At 41.3% G+C, this 25,566-nt stretch overlaps 1 protein-coding gene across 1 annotated transcript; it reads left to right on the forward strand.

Annotated features, from left to right (window-relative positions):
- Positions 1–4,261: 4,261 nt before the first annotated feature.
- nudt14 (nudix (nucleoside diphosphate linked moiety X)-type motif 14) lies at positions 4,262–21,970 on the forward strand. Its single transcript, XM_070926376.1, has 5 exons — positions 4,262–4,342; positions 13,842–13,885; positions 18,787–18,851; positions 20,040–20,337; positions 21,721–21,970. Exons 1-5 carry the CDS (start codon positions 4,262–4,264, stop codon positions 21,968–21,970), a joined length of 738 nt encoding a protein of 245 aa, XP_070782477.1.
- Positions 21,971–25,566: the final 3,596 nt, after the last annotated feature.

Consider the following 25,566-nt stretch of genomic DNA (forward strand, 5'->3'; position numbering starts at 1 on the left):
TTTAACTGTAATGCTCCACTATGTTCACCAGCTAGTCTCTCGCTTTGCCTGCCTGCTGTTTGGTGCTGAGCAGGTAGCGGAGAGTGAAGTATAACCAAACCAACCCAAAACAATGAGCACATACTGTATACAATGTAAAAATATTGAGTAGTGCAGCTTTAAGTCTCAAGTCTACAACTGTGAATGTCTGTAACAAAAATATTGACCTGAATACAAGTTGGTCTTCTTATTATATTTATGTATTAACATATATTTTTAATGTGTCACAATGTGAAAACCTGCCTGATCACTTTATGTGGAACTTGATAACCGCAGTCCTGCCGCCATCATGTCTTACTGTCTTCACCTTGGATCCTCCATCAACTCCTCACACACCTCAACCACGCAGACGTCGGTGCTGCGTTATCGAGCGCCCTTGTGACACATGGCGCTATTTTGAAGTCCAAGCTCACATGGGAGGATGTACGAGCGTCTCCTGGACAAGGCGAGTGGCGGCTGAACGTCCAGACTGCTGGACGAGTGGATACCGGCCGTCTTGACCCACACCCTGAGCCCGCTAACAGAGGTACAGCAGTCACCTTGGCTAAGTGCATTCCCTCAGTCGCTGGCCCAAATCCCTGCTTGACCCTGGCTGATAAACTATGCTATGGATAGACCACTGGAGAGTTTCTCCCTTTGAAATAAGGGTTAGTTCAAAGTTTCCACAACAACAAAAGCCTCTTTGGGCCACTAGTCCAAGTTGTGGGCCATGAAGGTTATTGGAGCCCAAAAACCCCATACACGTATGTTCTTTCCAACCAACTTAGCACAATCAATATTTTATCATCACTATCTTATTGATATATATAATATTTTCACACGTCAACAGGTAATGGGTTTCTGGTCCATTTCCTCCACAAATGTATAAAAAAACACTCACACAAAGAAACACAATCACATAAAACACCAAACTTCACTGAAACCAAGTATCAACGTAGGAATAATCATCATCAAAATGTTGCATTAGAGTTGATCTACAGCTCATATTAATTATGGTACTATTGATCATTGATTTGAATAATAAATATATCAAGCAGCTTCTTATTCATATTGTTCATGTTTGTTCAAAACAGTAAGTAATTGTAAAAGTCAAGTAGTTCACATATAATAACTAATAAATAAGTTGCTAAAGTAAAGGGAGTATAGAGTATGTGATTGAACAAGTTGAAAAGAAAAGTAATGAAACAAAAGAGCAGAAAAATGAAAGTGAGATGGACAAAATTTTAATGTTATTGTCATTAAAAAAGAGACAGTAGGACATAAAAAGAGACAGAGCAGGATGAACTACGCAGACAGACAGGAAGAGAAGGTTTGGGGGCCTCAGGAGGCTCCAGGTTTGGCGTTGAGCTAAGCCCGGGGGAAGTCTGGCCTGCATCAGCGGCCTGCAGACAGTAATTGGTCGTGACTGCGAGGACCCTGCACCCGCATGTTCTTGGAAGGATGGAATCAACGCGCTATGGATGCCTCAGGACCCGGCAGAGGAGCTGATAAGAGATTTGGAGGCCTTTTTGTGAGTGATGCTCAAATGAGGCCCTAGAGAGGATACAGTGTAAGGAAAGAAATACAGTAAGTTTAACATTTCTTCACAAAGTTCACAAAGAAGTGAACGAAAGAATGTGGCACCCAAACAGAGGCTGTTTTCATACGGTATGTAAAAGACAACAATAAACTTGTCATCCAGCAGAAATCATTCAGTCCTCCTGCAGCCGGGAAGTAACATACTGTCAAGGTATTCTTATTTTGACCCTGTAATTTTAGCATCCAATCACTCCCATGAAGTATGGCGTACTTGAATGCACCATTTGCACCATGTGAAGTTGTCAATGTAGGCCAAGTAGTCTTTATTAACAGGAACATGTAACCTATGATGTCCATTGCAATTTAAAGGAGTGTTTTATCAAGTTGTATGTTAAAGTAAAGTGTTACCAATTTGGATTTGTCACGTGAAAGTTGAAAAAGGCCTGGGCACACGCATTTCATCCCCTTATTCTTCTGCCACGGTTGCTTTGTGGTCGTTTTCTTCTGAGCGTGGCAGCAAACCAGAGCACTCCCGACAATCGAAAGTCTCCCCTGTCTTATCGTGCCCTGCAGCTTGGCTGGATCGGGCAACATAAATTGGACGTGCCCAGAGGAGAGACGCCGGTTCCTCTTTTGGGTCCGCACATTGTTTCGTCTAGGCCTGTATTTATTTAGATGTAAATCAGCTCGCAAGAGTGTTACGTCCTGTCCTTGTGTAGTGGGCGGAGGACTGGGGCTCATTTGTTGGAGGAAGTCAGCCCCATCGAGATTGGAGCTCTGCGGATTGTTTTCCATTATAAGGCTGTTATTGATGTGAGGGGGTGACATCATGCAGCCTCACCCTTCAAGGCAGTGTTGGTGAGAAAGAGCTCCCACACCCATTTCTTATTCATTACTCAGCACGGTGAGGATGCTGGACTTCTCATCGTGTTTCGACTCATTTGAAGCTGTATCGGGTATTTAAAGGGTTGCCCCCAACACCTAATCTCAAAACACAGGACATGAACATGCTGTCAATCCCAAATTGATTGATGAATGTTAGATTAAATTGAGTTGTTAAAGGAATAGAGAGACATTTTGGGAAATAAGCTTGATGAAGCTGCAGACAGCAACCGGTTAGCTCAGCTTAGCATAGCATAAAGACTGGAAACAGGGGGACACAGCTGGCCCGGCTCTGTTCAAAGGTAACAAAATCCACCTACCAGCACCTCTAAAGTTTATTAAATAACATGTTATATCTTGTTTGTTCAATCTGTGCAAAAAACGAAGTTTAAAAACGACACGCTGTGGTTTTACATGAGGTTATGTGCTGGACTATTTATTGGTCAGGAACACCAACTTCCTGGAGTCTCAGCTGGTTGTCAGGCCAGTTGACCCGGCCAGGAAATAGCCGGGCACGCAACTGCATGTAAAATGACGAATCTTCGTCTTTTCTTTGTACGTATGAGAGTGGTATCAGTCTTGTCTTATCCAAATCTCGACCAGAAAGTAAGTATATGGATTTCCCAAAATGTCGAACTACTCCTTTATTGTTATTCTGAAACTGCTGAGGTTTTGGGGGAGAAACGTTCATTCTTGACCTTGGAAATGGTAGATTTGTTTTCATTAATAATTTCTCTAAAGCAGAATAGTAAGCAGTAAATTGGCCGACATTTTAGTGGTGATCAGTTGACAAACACACACAATGCCAATTTTTCATTTGTAAAAAGGCGTCATTATATACAGTATGCAGAAATACTTGCATTTTAAATGGTCCAAAAAACGTACACATTGGGTCTTTAAAGAAATCTTGTCCCATTGCATAGAAGGTGCATTAACAAGGTGCAGAGGAAACTAATAGAATACTTTCAGCTCGTTCTGACACACAAAAACAGTAAACACGCTGTCCTTGATGAATAATACTCTCCTCCTTTGGGCCAATTAGTAACGGTTACGTCACCTTTATTTGACCTGTGACTGGTGGTTCCCCTGAGCCAATCAGTGTAATGTTAAACACACCAAAAATGCTGAGATGCAGCATCAGTCCATTGTCTTTGTCTTCATCTGTGTCTGATGCTGGACACACATTTTGAACATTTTTCACGATTGCAGAATTTCTCTTTTATAAATCATTATTATATATATATATTTATATATATTTACAATTTGATGTGAAGCACTTTGATCTACATTGTATGTATGAAAGGTGCTTTACAAATAAAGTGTATTGCTTTTATCATTACTTACAAAATAGTTACAAAGGGATCCATTTAGTCAAATGAAGACCAATTTAGTCCTCAAAATGTGATTAAAAGGATGAAAAAAACATTACGGAAATGTAATTGTTATTGGTATTTTTATTTTATTTTATTTTACTCTATTTGTGGACAACATGTGTCATGTGATTCATTTCAGAAAGACGGCTTGACAGTAGTGAATAATTGTTATTTCAAGAAAATTTCTTTCTATATTATAAAAAAACAAATAATATCCAAAGAACGTTCATCTTATCAATCTCTACTGTTGTTCTATAAATGAATGAGTATCCTTACATATTGAATGAACTGCTGTCCACTCCTAATATTGTTCCCTTCAACTCTCGTGCCATCCTAACGGTTCCCTCTCATGTCCTCTCCCGGCTTCCGTCGACATTCCTCCGCTGTCAGTTTGTGTGCGGTGACAGACAACCATCGGTGAGCCACCAATCCAGCTCCAAGTCTAAATGATGGAAGAGATTAATAACATTGAAGTCGTTCCGTGCACAGAGTCCGACTATTTGAAGCCGTTCAGGGTGCACTATAACCAGGTGAGTTATTTCTGTCTGATAACCGGTGATAGAGGATGCTGGATGCTGTAGGCTAGCCCAACCCCCCATTCATTTTGCAGCTAGCATGCTAGCATAACATGAAGGCTAAACTGACCTTAAACACAGACGGTGACGGCAACAATTGGCATTACTTTAACCACCACGACAAAACCACCGTATTGGCTATGTTTTCACAGTCGGTGGTTCAACAGGTACGTCTGCGTTAGACATGAACCTGAGACAGGTAAGAGACAGCTATAGGCTAGCATGCTAACGGTAGCTTGCTGTAGAGGTTTTTTTGGTTGAGCATCACGTTAACGTTAGCACATGCTTTACATTAGTATAAGGAGGTGTAGATAACGTGGTTGAGCAGTGTTACGTGACAACGAAGGATGTTTTCCGTCTGATTAGCAGGTCAGGTGAGACTTGTTGATCTCAACTGTCAAATTGACTCCCATGTGAAAGCAGTCTGTGTGGTGCAGTGTCTTGTAGGGGTCAGAGGTCTTGACAGTTCAGGTTTACTCTGCCCATTTATATGTGGAACACTGTAGAGCCTTACCTGTTTAAATCCTATGGGAAATCATAGAGCTAAAACTACTCTGTTTCATCACATCACATCACAATGACAGTACAGGTCCAGGATTTAACATGAAACACTGCAGGGGAAATATGTATACTGCTCACTCACAGCTCGCTCTGCAGTCTTGTACATGAATGTCAGGTCTTTGTTGAGTTTTCTTTGGTCTTTCCACACCATGAAAGTGACCTAAAGTCATGGTGTGAGATAGTTAGAAGTAGGAATGGACGCTAAAGATTTTTACCCCATATACTGCGTTTTGTTGGCATTGAACGTGACCAATGAATCCCTTTTTAGGTGCAAACCCAAACACATTTTTCCTAAATTAAGCCTTGAACTATTGCCTTTTGCTGGGTGAGAGGGTGGTTTGATATGTTTATTTTTGCTTTTTGATTTGTTGATCTCTTTTAAGATGGTTGTTATTGTTTAGAGAAATCTGGATCGGCGCTGATACTGATCATATTAAGCGGATTGGGTATAGATCCACGTTAAATACAGTTTATTTGTCAATGTCATTATAAAATGCATTGTTTCTTCTAACTATCAATTACATTCGTTTATTCACGGTGACTTAATGCCACAGAAATCTCTGGCCTGATGTTACCTTACATAAATATGATTCCAATAAGTTCTGCATATTCATTATGTATATGTAGGTTTATGTACATGTCGGTGGGCTTAATTTTGTATATATGGACAAGTTGACCAATGTATATTGTCCCGCGGTATATATTGACATATTGGCTAACTCAATTAGAAATCAATCATGACATTCAACCCTTAAAATCTGATATCAAACATCTCTTCTTGTACAGATTCAGTAGTCCTGCAGACCTACTTTGGCACATCAATACCAGCATATACAGTCAGTCTATTCTATAGGGCTTGTGGTTGCAGGTATAGTCGCTGTCCATCCTACCGTCCATTCATTCATCTATCCATTTTTAGCTGCCTATCCAGGTCATGGTGTTGAACAGGGTGGGCAGAGTGGATCGTCTGTGACCAAAATCTGGTTAACTGTACATTTTATCCCAGGACTCAAATTAGCTGCCTGAAATGCTCAATATTGTTAGCTGCATACTGGAAATTGAAAGGCATGAGATTGTGATCTTCAAGCATCTAAATCAGTATTGATATGCTTGATTTATCTGTATTTTATGGGTTTATCATTTAAAATATTGTTGTTGTTGTTTTTTTTTTTTTTACTAAGTCCTCCTACGAAAAGAAAAGTGTGATGACTGTGTGTCCTGTTGGTCTCCAGCAAAGTGAGAAATCCTTCCTCACCCAAACATAGGCTGCAGTCCAGGATGAATTTATTTTTAGGTTTCAAAGTATTTGTGCAGTTTCTCTGTTCCTGGGTTATAGAGTTGGCTTCTGTTGTGTGAAATCTGGATAGTGACAGTGGTGCAGAAGAAGTATTATGGTAAAACGCATGGGCATCTGCATTACAAACACTGTTGATAAGAGGATGTTGTTTAACCTAGTCTTAGTGATGAAGTACGGTTCATGTCATTAGTACATGAAAGATAAAGGCTGTTTTGTGCTCAATGTTCAGAGTGGGGAAGACTTTTTGAATTGTTCTAGCAGTGTATGTTGTTAAGTGACAAAACACAGAAACTGCAAGTGGTGTAAATCTATGATTTGAAGGTGCTCTTTTGTTGTGTTGCTTTCAATTCAATCAGAAAACTCAAGTACCAAGGCCCTCATGTTGAGGGGACCTCAAGTGAGGAGTTTTTTCCAAGGCAGCAGATGGACAACAAAAGAGATGATGGTGGACTCCCTCTCCGTCCTGTCCTGCCTTTCATCCTCGTCATCTCTCCTGTGTGGCTCGGGAGGGGCTGTTCAGGGACTCCCCACAAAGGCTTTTCAGTCACACTGAGGGAGCATCTCTTCCCCAAACCTTTTATGTTCATCAGTACATCTGCAGCTTAGCCACTGGTCACCAACCGAAACCCATTCACACACACAGAGACACACTCCAGAAGTAGATAATGTCATGCGTAAGAGGTTCTCTTCATCATTAGTGTTGGTGTTTTGTCTCCTCTCCCTCGCCTCTCTCTACAAAGCAGGTGATTGTCCCTCGTTGACTCTGGGAAACCCCTCTTATCTCTCTTGCCTCGTGCTTACGTTGAATGACGGGATGCTACTTAGAGCAGGATAATTACCTTCCATTTATTCATTAAAATGATTTGAATTATTCATCTGGAATTATTTATCTTGTATAGCTTACAGCCCCGGTGGCCCCAGTACTCCTTCAATGAATATGAGATCCATTATGATCTTAAAACACACATTTTCTCACATGAATAGTTATTTATGGGCTTGAGTTTGAATAATGGCAGCAAAATCACCCTAATGAGTGTGTGTTCTGTGGAGGTGGAGTGAGGATCGTCTGCATGTTTTAAAACTTTGATTTAGGGCAGGATCAGTATGATCATTTATCATGTGTGAGTGGAAAACCAACAAAATGAGTTAGTGAAGGTCTTGTTTTACCCAGTGAACATGTCTGTAGTAATGAATAACAGTGGAAGACACACTATAAAACATCTTACAGTGTGTGCTGGTTCGAAATGTGAAATGTTGGTTGTATTGCCTTGAAAGTTTGTTAAGACATTCATGTTGCCCTCAGGATGAAACCTTATAACTTTGGCGATCCTTTCACTTTTCATCTAGTCATCATTTGTTTTGTCCAATAGTTTGATTGATTTATGACCGAAACACCTGCAAAATGAATTACATTCCCATCAGCCTCAGCTGTACTATGTGTTTAGTGCTAATTAGCGAATGTTAGCATGCTAACACAAACTGAACTAAGATGGTGAACACGGTCAACGTTCTACCTGCTAAACATCAGCATGTTAGCATTGTCATTGTGAGCATGTTAGCATGATGAGCATTTAGCTCAAACCACTGCTGTGTCTAAGTACAGACTCACGGCCTGTAGACTCTTACAGAGTCGTGTTCCCCGACAAATGACAAGTGATTATCACAATTGTTGTTGATAAATCGACTGCATCAGTACTATAGCACCCTAATATGTTGTTGGAAATGAAAGCCTGTATTTGATATAATTATCTCACCTGACTGCCACTGATGGCACAATTACAAACATATTTAAGCATTTAGGGACAACAGAAACAGGATGGTCAGTTCCTCCAAGTAGTCAGTTTGCGTTGGAGGGACACCAACATGTTATCTGACTTGATTTGATTTGAGGTTTCCTTGCTTTCTGTGGATGTCACTGGAGGACACAGTCACACGGGTGTGTACTTGAAGAGAGTGTGTCCTTGAAACTGGATTTGGCACTCATGGATGGGAACCACTTAGCAGGTTGTTCTAATGCTCTGTAATGTCATCATGTCTGGGCTGTCAGTTTCTGCAGGTGCAGATGCTTTTGCCATTGTCATTTTTAAACTCTGCTGATCATTAGTTCACTGGTTGTAACGTGTGTATGATAGCTTTTGTTCAGGCTGGTGAGAAGACAGAGGCTGAAGCTAAAACCTGAAAAAAACTGGAGAGCACATGTTGAGATTCAAAGAGTGCTATTGTATTTGAGGACGGTAGTTCATTTTTTTCTTTCTTCTTTCTGCTGCAGCTGCCGGCTTTATGATGTAGTTAGCACAGGGTGTGTGTGTGTGTGTGTGTGTGTGTGTGAGAGAGAGAGTGATGGTTATTAGACTTTAAGCACCTAAAAGATCAAGACCATACATCCCTCCCTACAATAGCCATTCATACAGGAGTCTGTCATTTCTGATGCCCAAAGCCAGAGGGACCACATTAATTTCAAGGTCCTGTGTAGCCTGTTCCTGCTTCCCTTCCCTCTCTCTCTCTCTCTCTCTCTCTCTCTCTCTCTCTCTCTCTCTCTCTCTCTGTCCCCATGGGCTAATCTCTCTGTCGTAATCCATGTCGGCCATGACTCTCCATCTCCCCTGGGCCATTCAAGCTGTCCCTGCCCCCCTTCTCTCAGCAAGTGGCCCGAGTAATGAGGGGAACCCCACCATCTGTGAGAGGTGACAGGATACTAGAGAGGGAAGGTGTGTGTGTGTGTGTGTGTGTGTGTGTGTGTGTGCTGAGTCGTTTTCCAGTATGTGGTTGTTGAAAAGAAACATGTCATCGTTTTAAAGTTTGATCAATGTAATCATCAATCATTAATTGTTAATTAATTGTGGTATTTTGATATAATTAGTGTAACAAACTAGACCATAATAAATAGTCTTTCTCTCGGTCTCTAACTAATGTTACTGGTATTGCTGATGCTGATATTTTTCGAAATTAAGGCTACGTTTCCTTAATCCTGCCACTTCCTGTTGGAAAGACGTTGTTTCAGAGTTGTCTTTCTTATATATGTTGTGTCTTCTTAGCTGGCTTGTTAGCGGTAGCCACACATGAAGAATCACCTGGCTTTGAGTGCTGTTGCTGCATAGTCACCAGAGCTAGGCTAGCTATTGATGGTCAATGAAAATGCCTCCAAACCACACACTGTCTACATTAATGTGGTCAGGCAAATCTCAAAAGGCTTTTGCATGACTTTCGAATTGTCAGTGAGAACCTTTTTTTGCAGATGATTGCCTCTAACCTTTCAGAACCACAAGCCATATTACTTGTTTTCTCAATATTGGCGCTGCTTTGTTTGAGCTCTATCCTCCACAAAGCACCTTTTTATTTACAAAGCATTTATTAAAAAAGCTACTTAAAGAGGCACTCTTCTTTGGTGCAATGTATTCACATGGCTACATGATTATATGTTCCCGAAGTTGCCTGTTTTACTACTATAAAGTATCCTAGTTATTTTAGCTTCAATGCAAAGTATACAGTAAGTGTGTGCTGTGCAGCAATATTGTGTAGAAATCAGTATTTAATAACTTGGGTTTGGTTCTGAAGCAGGACAGCCCTAGTGTACATCTGTGTTAATAATCTACATTTACCCATGCAAATACCCCACAATTTACTTTTAAAAGGTTCATTGACAGGAAAAATGCTCTGCCTCATACATTATTCAATAAGCACTCTTTACAAAGCAACAGGCCACGAGAAGTGCATCTCCTCCTCAGTCACGACAAGTGATTTATCACACACGCCTTCACACTAGTTTTGCTTTTGCCGAGGAAAAGTGAGCGGGGTGCGGCTGGCGTGGCCTCAAGCAGGAACGATGGCGTGTAAGACACTCGCACACTTTGTTGACAGGTTTTTGCGAGGGTAATTACACCCGTAGACTGTCTGCAGGGCAGGCAGAGCATCCTTCTTGACAGGACTCCGCAGCGAGGAGTTTGGATGATGTCAAACGCTTTACTAATGGCTGACAGCGAGAGAAAAGATGATTGTTATCGCTTCTGTTTTCAGGTCTTACTGGCTTAGTGTATAAATTCCTGCAGTATGAGCCTGCAATGTTGGTTTATAAACACTTTTAAACAAAACATAGATGGACTAAATTTTTTTAATCTCTTAAACATCATACTATACATCTTTTCATACAAAAGACAAACAGATTGCCGGTTTGAAAAGGCTGAAACCAGTGAATAATTTGTGTTTTTGCTTGACGAGTGACATAAACGATTAATCAGTTATCAGAGTTGCTGGTGATAAGTTTTCTGTCATTGTTTCAGCACTTTCTGAGCTTGTTGTAGTTAACTACGCATTGATAAGCATATTGCAACTGTAAGTAGTGGTCAGTCTTTTTAACTACATTTAAAGCTTCAAAAGCTCAAATGTTTGCAAAAGTTCAGAAGTAGCCTCGATCTTTTTATTCAATATCACCGGTTCAGGTGTGTCGCACAGCTAAAGTGGAATTTGCTGCGTTGGTGAATGTATGTGCTATAAATGATGGCAAACATTTCTTTGGACTAACGTCATTTGTTTGCTGTCAAGAATTAGGATGATCTCGGAGAGTATCTTCCCGTTTCTGACCTGACATAATAGTTAGAGTAGATAAAGGTGATGCCATTGCGATACCATAACTGAACGTACGCAATCTCGGGCTTCATGCTCTCAGGTCACACCACAACATGATCGTTAATGATGCATGAACGGCGTTATGCTAGCTTGGCTTCACATCGAGGCCCTGTGGCCGTGACCTGTTGGGTCATGCACCGACCGTTTGACCGTTTTGTTTCAGATGAATTTCAGGACTTTATTGTAAAATAGAAGCTGGGCTGAAAGTATGATGTAGAGTAGTTTCTATGGATGACTGATGGAGGAAAGGTTTTGTCGTAAGTAAGAGTAAAGGAGCTGATGATAGGTCTGTCTTGTCAGATGGATCAGAGGTTAACACAAGGCAGTAGCCCTGAAATATACTAAACATGTATGTTTTGAAACTTACACCATTTGTTCAGTTTTTTTCAGAGACGAGTTTATTCAACTTAAGCAGTTTTTGAGGTTGTAGTTCGCTGTATTGTTGTATTTTAGTCGCACAATATTGTACAGATGTTTCTTATGTTATTTCACATACAACACTGTAGCCATATTCAGCCAGCCATATTTATACCCTGTTATGAGAATTCACCTTCATTTTTAGAAATGTGCGCAATTCTCAATCAGAGAGTCTTGTGTGAAAGGACACAGACTTCCCATACACTCTTCAATCAGTCAAAATCAAGTCAGTTGCAATTGAAAGCTATATGTGTGTGAGTTTATTCCCTTTTAGATAGAAATCGTAACGTCGCACATTGCAGCTCTAAGTGCATCTCTGGCACCGTGGCACATCCTAACTCAAATCCTGTTGCCACAACAGTAGCTGTATTATGTGTGATTCCATCAGTGCAATTAACTTGCCATTTCACCTCCTCCCATTTCTTGGATGGTACTGAAACTGCACCACCGCACTCGCACACAAGCAGGCACATCTATTGTAACTGAAATAAGCCTGTTCTAGTAAAGCTGTCATCCCTGCGTCTGAAAGAGCTTGTGGGTGGAGAGGAGGTGTAGCCTAAATTTGAATCAAGGCCATGTTTCCTCAGGCATAGGAAATGTAGGCCAACTTTACCAAATTCATACAGCATGTAAGGTTGCGAGAGGAGTATACGATAAGTTTGTGTTTCAGTTTAATTCACACATATTTGCTGATTCCTAGTTTGTAACAAATGTTACTCGAGCAGAGGTCTGGGACTATTTTCAGCCGCCAGACTGTTTTCACTCTGCTGTGAGTTGGTTGGTTAAATATCTGCAAATAAACGAGGTTCAGATGATTGATGATGAGCCTTAAATGTGGCAGTGTGACTCTATGCGTCATGGGGCCAGTGGCATGGGTCTCTCGAGTCAACAAACGATGAAATGGTGACACTATTTCTAAATCCCCCGCGAACATATTTTTTCATTTTTGCGCTGCAATGTCTTGATATGTCGGCCTGGCCAGCAGCTGGACCAAATTTCAATACAGTTGGGATAACTGCAGCATGCATACTATGAGCAGCCCAGTTTAGAGTCTGTAGTAGGTATGGCACAGTACAAGGTGTTACTTACCTTAATGACTTTGCCCGTCGCCTGCAGCACTTCGTCTGACCCGTTCTCTGTGACTGCTGCTTGCAAAACTGACCCGCTTATTTTTCTACTGACCAGACTTTGCAGACTCACAACCATATTTGTATGCTAATGTTTTAAACTAAAGACCAGTAGGACCGAAGTCAGTCCTTTGTGCACACCGAGCCACGGCTGCAGGCACTTCTACATCAGTGGATGAGAACTATTTGTTGACTGCACACTATAAGTGAAGTGAAATGAAGCGATGAATTACGTATAAGTTTAATTTCCCTCAATACAGCTTGGCACCCTGAACTGCAAATACCTCTCCTCGCTTCAGCTGGTATGAATGAAAATAACCTCAAAATGAACTAGACGATCAGGATGGAAGAATACAGAACACCTCACTGTCACTTTACCCTTACTGCAAAGTGATGAGCCAATGTGTGTGTGTGTGTGTCACTGCCCACATATTTAAGATCTCTGTATGGCAGGGTATTTCTTTTGTGCTGGTCACACACTCGCTTCACCAGTTTGATTGCAATTGTGCTGCTGGAAATTTACTGAAGGAGTGTTCAGCTGCGCGGCCTGTTGATGTGGTGATGTAACCCCAGGGCATGTAAACACTTTCTTACAACAACTTCTGCCACTTAAATGGAATAACTACAGGACATGTTTATGTATTTAGTCATCGGGAATCTCTCGCAGCAACTCAATCCAGTTTGTAAAGGCTGCGGGACTGTGAGTGCTGTTTTAACTGAGGATGCATAAGAAACATCAAAATCACTGCATGAGACTCCCAGAAATCACCCCCAGTAGTCCACGAGGGTCAGTAATTAAAAATCTATACATATTGGGACATTTACAAAGAAGAGAAAGAAAATACATAATAAGAATTTTATTTTGTTTTAATTCACAGGAAGGTTCTGACATTTTGCCCCTAGCTGTTTTTTTTGACTCTGACCAAATTGTGTGTTGCTGTAAGTTGTGTATTGAATTTGGCAGGTTACTCTATTAGCCATGGTGATATCAGCTTTATATTTCATCGGGAAGAAAAACACGTTGCTATATCTTGTGCAAGTAATTATGGTAACATTAAAGTTTGCCTTTTTCTTTCACGTGATTTATGATGAACTACTGCTGATAAAGGATGGCATGTTATGTTATTTGCTTTTAGCATCTGCAGATGTTTTTGTTGGGTGTGGATTGTGATGCTACTTTAACGTGCCTAAGCAAGCTTCTGTTGTGGGGCCGCTGATTGCCTCTACGGTAATCATATTAAACAAATCAGAGGGGATTTGACGTCCTGCCATACAAGTTACATGCAACAAAAGGGAGGGGAGAAGTTGTGGTACACTGAATGCACACTTTTATTTCACTCAGTTGTCAAACCACAGTGTTTGAGGATTAGAATAGTATTGCTTTTATTGTATTTACTTATGCTGTTTATTTTGTCTCATTCCTTTGCAGAATGGCACAAAGAAATCCTGGGACTTCATGCGAACCCATGACAGGTAAAACATATTTTATTCTCTACAGCTGGATGGAAGCAGCGCCCCTATCCACTCATTCCATGTGTGCACACATAAACACACACACACACACACACACATGCACAAAGAGACAGCACAGTTTGCTGGTGAACTGTCAAAACCATGTTTTCTTTCCAGAATAGGTTAACAAATTCAACCAGCTCACTCAGAATGGGTTAGACACACTGATGTTGAATAGGCCCAAAACAGAGTGGGGTTTGATTTGCATAGCCAAGACTTGTCTGCCAATGAAATAGCTTTGAAATGTAAATAAAAGCTGCGTGTACATGTCAGGAGATGTTTTGCATTCCCGAGAGCTTGTTGCTAAAATATCTCAATCTGATCTGGCTATCAGTGATCTGGTGACCTGAGTGCTAAGGGGCTTGATTTGCACCAGCCTAGACCCATATTATCTCTAAATATTATATATGCTCTCCATACTTTTGCTTTCTTACTTCACGCACTTCAATTTCAGGAGATGTAGTGTCCTTCTAACCAGATGGAGACAGACAAAAACATCCAGGAATTCTTTATTTTTTGATGGACTTTCTGATGCAAATATATAAATGTAATAATAAAGCAATATGCTCATGCTGCACATTGTGACTGAAATCCAGTCAAAGAAATCAGTTGCTTGACTTTTTGCTTGTTTTTGTGTGTCCTTTCACCTGTAGCAATTGTTGATATTTGTATACCTTTATTTTCTGGCATCTGTAAAAGACGCCAAATACTCGGAGGATGGTCAAACCAAAACAGACCTTGCTTTTTGGGATGTGGCGCCCTGTTATTCTACTTGTCAATGGCTATAAATGTGTGAGCTTCACAGGGGGCACTGTAAGAGAAATACCACACACTTGTGTCAAAAACCCCGGTTCCTACTCTCTGTTTTGCCCAGGGTACCATAATGCCCTGAGGTAAGTCTCAGGTCATTTAAGCCCCCTTTCCTCCACCCCTGACCCCAAAGAGAGGTCCCTGTGAAAAATGGTACCACTGAGACAAAAGCAGTAAAGTTTAAACCTTTACTTCCAAAAGAAAATAGCCCATGGGAACATTCAGCTCTCCCCCAGGTCCCCAATTCTGCCAAAGTGTTATTCCCCCTTTGGCGTGTATTGAATGGACCCGGGATTGTTTAGCATTTTTGTTTAAGTGCGCATAACATTTTCTTCTCAGCAGGACACTTGTTGCCACATTTCAGGTGGACTAGCACTAGACACATTTGTGGGTAACGTACTGTAAAACATCTTTGCTTCTTCCTGAAATTCTGTCAAAGGTCAGTTTACTTGTGAGCTGCTTCTTCATAGATTTTGAAACCAATTCCTTATGAAATGAAGACTCCTCCTTATAACGGTGATTTGGCTGTATGTTACATTGACCTCCACCGTGACTTGTTATTACTCCTTAGTCACTTCAATTTGTAATTTGTGACATTCTGTCTTGAAGATGTTGGTCTTTCAGTGGCCATTCAGATGCTGCTTGTTTACATGATCAATCCAGCCATTTCCCACCACTTATCTGGTTGCGGGTCCAGTGACTACATTGTAAGCAAGGTGGCACAGATGTCCGTCTCTCCAACCGTGTCCTCCTGTTCCTCCAAGGTGTTCCCAAGTCAGATGGGATATTCAATCTCTCCAGCATGTTCTGGGTCAGGGAGGCATCCTAATCTTATGCCCAAACCACTTCATTTTGCTCCTTTCAACATGAAGGAGCGATGGTTCTACTCCAAGCTTCCTTCTAAGACTCACCTTTGGGGACAGAGTGAGGAGTATAAATTGTAAATTGGGAGCTGACTCTGCTTCCTCTTCACCACAACAATCTGGTTCAACGCCGGCTTAACCTCAGATGGCACACCGATCCACCCATCGATCCCACACCGCGTCTTACCCCATCACTGGAAAGGGGAAATCCACCGCTTTCTATCACCTGTGCCATGGCCTCCAACTGGGAGTTTCTGACGCTCAATCATCCTGGGGTGAACTGGAGGCCACAGCCTGATGAAGCCAACAGAACTGCATCGTTGGCAGAAGGCAGAGATGCAATATTGAAGTCTCCATACTTGGATGCTGACCACTTCTTGGATTGGTAATAAAGCAAAAACACCCAGCAAGAACCAACTGCCACGAATGCAAGACGTCTAGATGCACACAGTCATAACCGTCTCCAAATGTACATAAACACATGTAGACTGGATGGGCAAACTCCCATTGCTTTGTTATTTTGACACCTATGTGTTTATGGGAGTGTTTGCATACTGGTGCTTGTTTAATATTGGAAGCGACTTTTAATAACGGCCAGTATTTTTAGTCAGTGCAAGAAATTTAAGAGACCACGAGCAACAAAGAGATGAAGTCATGTACATACGTTGAGCTCCTGCTGAAGTCGTGTGTCTTTGTCCGCTTCCATGCATTTCACCTGCTTTGAAGAGTTCGATTATGTCTGAGTGTTTATGTCTTGATACCATAAGCTCTGCAGCGCAACCAGTAGTCACCTTAGTCCTGCTCCTCAGACGTCGGCCATAACCCAGTTTTCCCGCAGCCCAGCCAGAAGCCCCGCAGAGAAAGCTTAACGGTGCATGAAAAGTCCTGAGCGTCCGTTTAGCCTGCTTCTTGGTTTAGCCATTAGAGCATTTTTCTTTTCAGCGGGAAGCTGCAGAACAGCAGTAATGGTGTGGAACAGCACTTCAAGACCCAGACCTGCCTCAGGGGACAGCTTCCATGCCTCAGGCCCGTGCGTCCCACTTTTGGACCAAATCTACCACATTATCGTATCCACACTTGTACTCTCTCTCACATCTTTTGCCGCTGTGGGCTATCACAAATATCAGCACTGGTTTTTCATGTCTTGGATATTTGGCAGATACCTGCTGTAGTTTAAGTGAATCCCATCCTCAAAGCTAAAGCAAAAACATTGGCACCATGGAGTGATAAGTCAAGCTTCATTAACGTTTTCAAGGGTGAAGCAAATGAAAAAGGGTGTCCTCTCTATCAAGAAGGTGAGGGAAGAGGTTTCTATAGATGTGATATCCCTTAAAATGGACCAGAGGCTTTTTAATCAGCAGCTGAGACAACCTTTTTTAATTTTCCTCTCACATAGTGATAAACTGCTGTCGGGGCCCCACAGCAATATTTTGCTGAGTGTTATCTGACATTTTTTGCCCAAATTTATGAATTGAACTTTAAACATGAAGGAAAACTATGCTTGATTACAACTTTTTTCTTTTGCAGCTCTGGAATTAGGTGATGTCAGTAATAATATCATTGTATCATTGAGCCCCTGAACCGTAATTGTGCACGCTCACATTTTTTCTGTGCAACAGGATTATTAGTCTTTAAGAATGTGCTTACTTTTACCTCAAAATAAAGAGGTAGCTAATCCGGATAAACTGTCGGCTTGTCTATAGCCTGTACCCAAAAGTATGGTTTTGTTCCCACTGTAAGTCCATGGGCTCATCTTAGCCTTGAAATACTTGACGCCCAGGTCAGCTGACATTCTTGCATGTTGTTGAAAATAGACGTTAGACTTTCACTTTGAATATCTGTATCGCAAACACACATTAAATCTGTATCAGCCCAGGCGCTGCAGCTAGAAACAAGTATTACCAATGTCCTGGTTCCGTCTCACCATGGGAAAGACAGGGCAGGGCTTCCTGCCGCCTCAGACACATCCGCTTTCCCAAACACAGACCCCAGGCCTCAAGTCTCCACTGGCAGCGACAGTCACACTCACATACACACAGCAGTGAACCACCTGTGTGTGTGTGTGTGTATACAATTCAATGGGTGCCAGTGGTGCAGCGTATCACACTGGCCTTCCTTCTCATTTTATCTCCACATCCTGCTTGTTGAGAGTCGTCGTTTAAATTTGGAATGATTTCAGAATAGTGTTCATTTTTGCAGCAATTTTAGTTTTAGTGTCATTTTTAGTTTCATTTTAGTTTTAGCACTTGGTCATTCACACGTGTTTTGAATTTTATTTAAATTAGATTTTAGTCGTCACTTACTGTAATGCATTACATTGTCATGGCTGTTGTCAGGCTGTTAACGGTAGCCGGGATGTGCCAAATAGGGAGCAAATATGATGAAATGGCTGCTGTTCTGGAGCGTCGCTGGGAAATAGGATAGTGGTGTATCTTGATACTGATGCTGAGGAGTATGGGTTAGCATGAAAACAACAGGCATGGGTGTTTTGACGTGTGTCATACAACGCAGGAGTGTGACAGTTTCTTTCCTCTTTTGTTAGAATTTAGTCACAATGTTTGTGTGGATCGTCCACATGCAGCCCAAAATGTCTCACCCTGCAGACTGTGTGTACGTACCAGACACCCAAAGTAGTAGAAACATAACTGCGTGCACTCAAGTTTTTGGACGATATCTGCCCTTTTAGTTACTGTCCAGTAGGAATTGTCCAATAGAAGGATAAACAAGGCGGGACATGGTGTTCTGATTGGATGAGAGTTCAGTTAATTAGTGTTTAGTGGTAAAATGAGTAGTTTAACATTCGTCTGATCGTCCTAATAATTCAATTCCTTATCTCTTTTGTTTAAGGGGCTTGTCCTTGTTGTTTTTCCAGAGTGATTTTTGTGTTTTGTTGATTCATCAGGTTGATCTTAAAAGAGATTCTGTTTCAGATTCACAAGCCTAGTATACTTGTGGACCCATCATCCCCAAAATGCAGGATGTTCCCCACGAACGCTCCTTTTAATCCCGTAACCCCTGACTCCTACTCCCTTCTTTTCTGATAACTGATCAAACAGCTGATCCAGCCATGACCAGCTGCTCTCCTGGAGCCCCATTCTGCTTTACCAGACCAGTGATATATCACGTAGGCAAAGAGATTTACTATCAGAATTTAGTTTAAACTTGACCTGTTCTCTCTTTTCCCCTCAGCGTATCAGTGCTGATCTTCAACACCACCTCGCACTGTTTTGTCCTCGTCAAGCAGTTCCGTCCAGGTACGTTTTCACCACACAAAGCACGAGACTAATTGTACTGTGAAATCCAGTTAATTCATTTTCTTCTTGTCACCGGGCTAGATCTAGATTGTTATATATCCTGTGGGCACTTTCACTAAAAAAGCAGCGCATTACAATCCCTGTTTATTCTACTGGGTCTTAGAAACAATGCAGACTCATAAATAGGCCGCAAGAGGCCCGTTACAAAGCAGCCTAACCTCCTTTGTTAGAAGTCGCCAGGGACTGTTCCACACCGCAGTGTGCTAAATTGAAGGAAGTCTGGGCATTGATATATTTATTTCCTCTCCTCTCATTGCTGTTGGGGGAAAAAAAACTGTCCTTCATCTGAGAGAAATCAGAGTTTGTCTACAGCCTAGAATGGCATTTGTTTTTTAAGAGGGAGTGTACAGTATTGTTCAGCCTATTGGTGTTGGATAATAAATGTTTAGAAGAATGTTTGTGGTACAAGGCCAATGATAAATAAAAATACCCACCCAGGAAACTGATTAGCATACATTTCATAAAAATGTAATAATTTATTCTGACATTAGGGGCGAGGTGGGAAGCCTCCACTATAAAACACTGATATTGTATAGATTTGATATCTGGATGATTATACTGCATGTGTTTGACATTTGAATTTCCCAATTGTTATTTACAATTGAAGCAACAGTGTTAGACTCAGCATTTTACCCGTACAGGGAAGCTTTCAAGGATTAACATGCGTCATTATTGATTCATTTGTCACTTATTTTTCCATTTAATTGATTAATCATAGTCTGTAAAATGTCCGACATCACAATCACAAACAACAACAACAACAACAACAGCAACGCTATGAAGCAAAGAAAAGCGGCAAATCCTCACAGTTGAGATGGAATGAGAGGATGTTTGGAATGTCAATCGTTTAAATGACGCGAAAGATTAATTGATTACGACATTTTTTGTACTAGTGTGCAGTATAAAACACGAAAGATCAAAGATGATTATGGCCAAGATAGTATGTTGTTTCCACTCATCCCCTTGAGATACAGCCGCTGTAGAGTCAAGTAATAAATCAGGACAGGTACTAATAAAACTCTCGTAGACATCTGCGTCAGCAATAAACTTCACAGTTACAGTCTAAATATAACGAGAATAATAATAATGATACCCAGGTATAACAATATTTCCTTTCTTCTCCACCAGCTGTGTACATGTGTGAGTGGGAAAGGACCAAGACGCAGCCACCTCAGTCTGCTGAAAAAACTGAGGAGGGCGCCTCTGAAGCCGCCGCCGCCCCCGAGCCTCAGGAGGGCCAGGCGGCCTCAGAGGGGGACAGCTCCTCTCAGTGGCCCCCGGCCTCAGCGGGGGTCACCTACGAGCTCTGCGCCGGGCTGGTGGACAAACCCGGCCTCTCCCTGGAGGAGATCGCCCGACAGGAGGTGCTGGAGGAGTGTGGCTACGATGTTCCTGCCTCTAAACTGAAGAGGATCACTTCTTACAGGTTAGCTGATTGCACGTGTGTGTGTGTGTGTGTGTGTGTGTGTGTGTGTGTGTGTGTGTGTGTGTGTGTGTGTGTGTGTGTGTGTGTGTGCGCTGAACCTGTACCCAATCTTAGAGATCTTAGTTTAAGTTAAGAAATGCCATTTGTAAATAAACGTAATAGTCCTTTTAATGTGTTTTCTTTACCTGTCCATTCCCAACACAATAAGTTTTAAGACCGTGCTTCTCGTTGTCTTTTGAATTTCAGCTGTAGTCACTCCCACTAGATTTCTTGTCCCTTAACAATTCATTTCCTGTTGTCCTATTTTGTATCATTTTCATTTATAATTAATGAACCTCCTTGAGCTGGTACCGTATTTGCTTTAAATTTCTGAAAGTCCACATAATGCGGAAAACATTTTCATGAATCCCGTTTGAAAATGACTTTGGTGGAAATATATATCGAGATTCCAAAATGTTACCTAAAGTTGGTGACAGACAGAGAGTTTTTGTGGATGTCCCCATAATGATAAGAGGTGGGACTAAAGAAGAGAGACTACAAGTGCTGAGCTGGAAAGAAGCATCAGGGGGACCCTCCATCTTTGCCAACATATTATTAGCTCGCTATAGCTTGACACAGAAGTGGAAAGTTCCTGGAGAAGAACAGTCCCGCATTAAACAGCAGCACCTGGACAGCTTTGACCGACAGCTCTCATAACTGTGCTTTTGATTTGACTTGAGCACCTCCTCCAGTTTTGTTGGTGTTGTCTGTGACCATTGTTATGTGTGGGCTGCTTCCATTAAATACATAGGTATCGTCTTAACCCTCAGCACCCCTATGAGGGTGTTTTTGAGAGAAGCACACAGTGTGGTGAAGTCCTGTGCTAATAGTAGACAACCTGAGGTCAGTTTGGTTTAAATGGCAGAAGAAATTCCTCTAAAATACTGGTGCCTATGTATGCTTCTTATTACCAGTATTCAAAGACTGAGCTTTACAGCGTGCAAAGTATACACACTATATCTTGCTGCGTGCGTCTATTTGTGTTGAAATAAAATTTAAATTAAAAAAAAGATTATAATTTGGACCCCTTGTCTAAATTTATTAAACGTGAGTCACTCAAACTACAGATTTATAACAGAAACCCTGCGCTACAAACTGTTATTGGGTTTCAGGAGCTTGACCGATAATAGGGACAAAAGGTCAGGATATTACAGTCGTTGCTGCACCATTTTTGACCAATTCCTTTTTATAATTAGTCTTCTACTTTATGGAAATGACACTGATACATTTGCAGTTTGTTAAATAAAGGCAAAGGAAGATATTGTATTGACATTTTCCCTGTGTGAAACCTTGAAGAATAACTGCAAATACAGATACCAGTCTTTCCCTCATTCCCCTCTACAGGTCAGGCGTCGGTGTAACAGGCGCCAAGCAGACCATGTTTTACGCCGAGGTGTCCGACGACAACTGCGTGAGCGCGGGTGGAGGTGAGCCACGGGAGGGGGAGCTCATCGAGGTGGTCAAAGTCCCGCTGCACGAGGCCATGACGTTTGCCTACGACGAGCGTATACCCAAAACCATGGGCGTCATTTTTAGTTTCATCTGGTTCCATAATAATATGTCTCCCAAGTACAAGATCTCCACCAATGTGTAACTAGTATTAACCAACCCTCTTTATACCGTTTATTCCAAATTACATCAAACACTGGCCCAGCACATCCACTCTTCCCCTCATGGCTCTTCATCCTGTATTGCCTTTTTGCTTATTGGTACATGATGAAAGGTGGGCCCCTTGTCTTGTTGCCAACAGGTATCTTTAAGTTCTGTCCTGTTTACCTTTTGAATTTTATGTGGTCTTAATATTTTTCCTAAAAACAAATTTGCCATAGCTGGTTGACACTGGCACTTTTGTCTCTTCTCTTTTGTTCATATACTGTGCCATCTGTTATAAATGGCTGCATATCACTGATTTCATTTGCCTGCCCTTGATTAAAGGAATACTCCACTGCTTTCAGTGTAGGCTCTTGAATGTTACTTGCATTTATAAAAGCAAAGCAAATATTTTAAATACACCTGATATTGGCTGAGAAACGGCCATCCACTATTCAGCTCGTAGTCAAAGTTGTTTCAAACATTCCTACAGCACCCAGTATTCATTGCAAACTCGATGCTAACCAGCCACGTGCTCCCGGTTAGCCTCGGTTTGCTAACATTTCAGCATGTTAATATCGCCATTGGAGTTCATGCAAACATTTTTACTTGCCTGACAAAGTGTGCCAGAGGGAATTTTGCATCTAATATGACAATACACAACATATGAACGCTGGCTACTTTTTCTACTGGTCATTGCTTGAACCATTAAAGATATAGAGATACAGTAAAAAACAAAACAAAACAGTGGAGTATTCCTTTAAGCCATGATCCAGTAATGCAAAAACTATGCTAGTCAATGGTGGGGCCTTGTAACGATCGAGGTGTTAGATGTGTTTTAACCACCACTTGTTCAAGCATGCCTCAGTTCATTTCTCTGACCCACAGCCTTTAAGCAATACTTCTCATAGTACCCCGCGCTAAACGATCACTCGGTGTCACTGAAATCAACTCTCACTCTGTTCGAAAATCGTCGTAAAGTCAAACCAGTGGACATGTTAGCAGACTTCCTCCTCTACAAGCTAAATGGAAAATATGAGTTGGGAGAGGGCCTAATTTCGAAGTGTGTCGTCGTTCTCAAGCACAATCCTGCAATGGGTTAACCGATATTTGGCTTGTAACATGTCGGTGAATAACCATTTTACTTTCTGTTGAACTTTGTAAACACAGACTGGAAATACAGTAGAGAAGACACTGTATAAAGGCTAAATCCTCTAGAGAGTTCATTTTACACCTGGCATGTTGAGGTTACATTTTGAACACATTAATGCAGGTGTATAAGGACTCAAACCATCTAAAAGATTGCCATTTATATATATATATATATATCATAATTCATTTTGGAGGTTCTGTGTAGTAAATCTTGGACGGCCATTAACACACAAACCTAATCTCACCAAGTGAATCTCAACAGCAGTTTGCCAAAATCTCAGGTCCAAATAGTCAAACTGTTGGTCATGTTCAGGGCGGATCCCTGGATGTGATGATGACCAGCACGTTATTGTATTATTATATTTCAAAATCACCTGCAGCTTAAAGGCAACAAAGTTCTTACTATTCTCACTATATGTTAGTATTTTTCTTCATTCAAAAAGGGCTGGTACTTCATTTATTAATTAATATGTGAAAAGGAAGAAACTCCTCCCCTCCTTGTAGTCTTGATAAAAAAATATGCAAGTCCTGAAGCTGTTTTTAGAAAACGACCACTCGAAACCGTCATTATTTCTACATTACCACAGTTAGATACTAAGAGAGCTACGCTGCAGATCTTCAGCTACAGCGACTGTACGCACGAGAGAGAATTCAACTCTTCTTGGGGCATCTGCAGAGTTCGGAAGTTGGAAAACGTGTGTGACAAAATACAACATAGTGAGTGAAATTTGACGGTTAAGTTGTTCAAAAATGACCGGCCTGAATGACTTTTTTGGCTTGTTAACTCCAAAAGAAAAAGAACCTTGAACATAATGAATGAATGAGAAATCAAAATTCTAGTCCCCATGATACAACTTACTGTTGATGTATTTGTCTGCTCTCTGCGAGGCCGACTACCTGGTGTGAAAATGAATCAACACTCCAGGTGAACATGAGCATCGATCCAGGATTTATTTTTGTTTGTCGAGGCTTTTTGAGCCCGAGGAACAGCTGACAATCAAATCTCAAACGTTTGTCTCCTTTTACCCATAAAACCTTGTGTTTTTGGTCATTTACTTTTCAATGGTTCGTAAGGTGTGTGTCCTTGTCTGTACTGACTCTCACAGCAGTTCTCTGAGAAGAGGACTGAGCATCATTTTCAGGCGCCTCAACGTGGTTGTCTGGTGCCACTTGAGCTCCAAATGCATTGTTCTTATCTGCACAAACAAACAAAGTCAAGAGAATTTGAATCAACCAGACTACATGTGTTTGGTTTCACACGCTGAGTCAAATATTTGGGAAGTAATTTCCATATATGCAGAACCCTTAAGCCATATTTACACCCAATCATTGCGCTTCTCTGTCTCTGTCCACCGAAGATCATTCCCTGATGTAGGATTGTATAGTTTGCTGGAACTGCTTGAATTATTTTTGTTTTGTTTGATTTGCTTGGTGAAAGAAAGATGACTCTCATTTTCTAAATTGATTCAAAGTCCCTCAAAGGAGCATCCAAGCCTGATTATTACTGGATGTTGTTGGCATCAGTTGTAAACACATACAAAGTACAGGATGTATCCACTTAAACAAGTTTGATATCAAGACACTTTGGAAAAATGTGGAAAGCAACTTTGGAAAACCATGAGATGAGCCCTGGGTGGCTCGTTAGTGTTATGAGTTCAATGAGGCATGTAGAGTAAATCACAAACGGACTCATGCACCGTGACACTAATAGAGCTTTCAAACAATGTGTTTTTCAACGACATTTCACATCATGATAACCTGCCACCGTAATATGTTTAAATGTTTTGTTTTTAGCTCACACAAAGTTATTTATTTGGCACCTCATCCTCATCAAATCTATGACCTCGTTCCCTGATCCTCCTCATTTTCTCCACCTTCTCTTCTTCTTCTTCTTCTTCCACGTGACAGTCTTTTCTCTTTAGTCTTCAGTTGAATAAGGTCTAACAGAAAGATTCCCAACGGTGCTCACAGTTTTCCATCGTCTTCTTCTTGTCTCATATGAGATCAACCCGTACTCGGAAAATAATGGAGTCTTGGAATGACTCATTAGAAAAGTATCTGTAGCCCACATTTAAAAGGGCTTATCCATAATCATTCCAAAGTTGGTAGAAATTGAAAAATATTCCTCTGTGTATTAAAGAATTTGCTGAAATGAGGCCAGCTGCTTCTGATTTGGCTTGATGTAAAATGTGACAAACAAAGCCATTTGAACTTTTAAGGCCAGTCTGTAACTTTATGTGCCTGTCAAATGTGGAGAACTTACTTCTCTTTTGGCTGAGATTTTTTTTTTCCTTTTTGAGGAAAGTTATCGCAAGAACACAAGGCTTTTCTTTGCCTTTTTCCGTAGGCTTGTCACTGTGGGCATCATCAGCCAGCAAGCCAACACCGGTATACATTTCTCCACACCTTCCCTCCAGCTATTATCTGAAAGTCGAGTGCTTTTAGCGA

This window comes from Enoplosus armatus, chromosome 19, assembly GCF_043641665.1.
Source record: "Enoplosus armatus isolate fEnoArm2 chromosome 19, fEnoArm2.hap1, whole genome shotgun sequence".
Lineage (NCBI taxonomy): Eukaryota > Metazoa > Chordata > Actinopteri > Centrarchiformes > Enoplosidae > Enoplosus > Enoplosus armatus.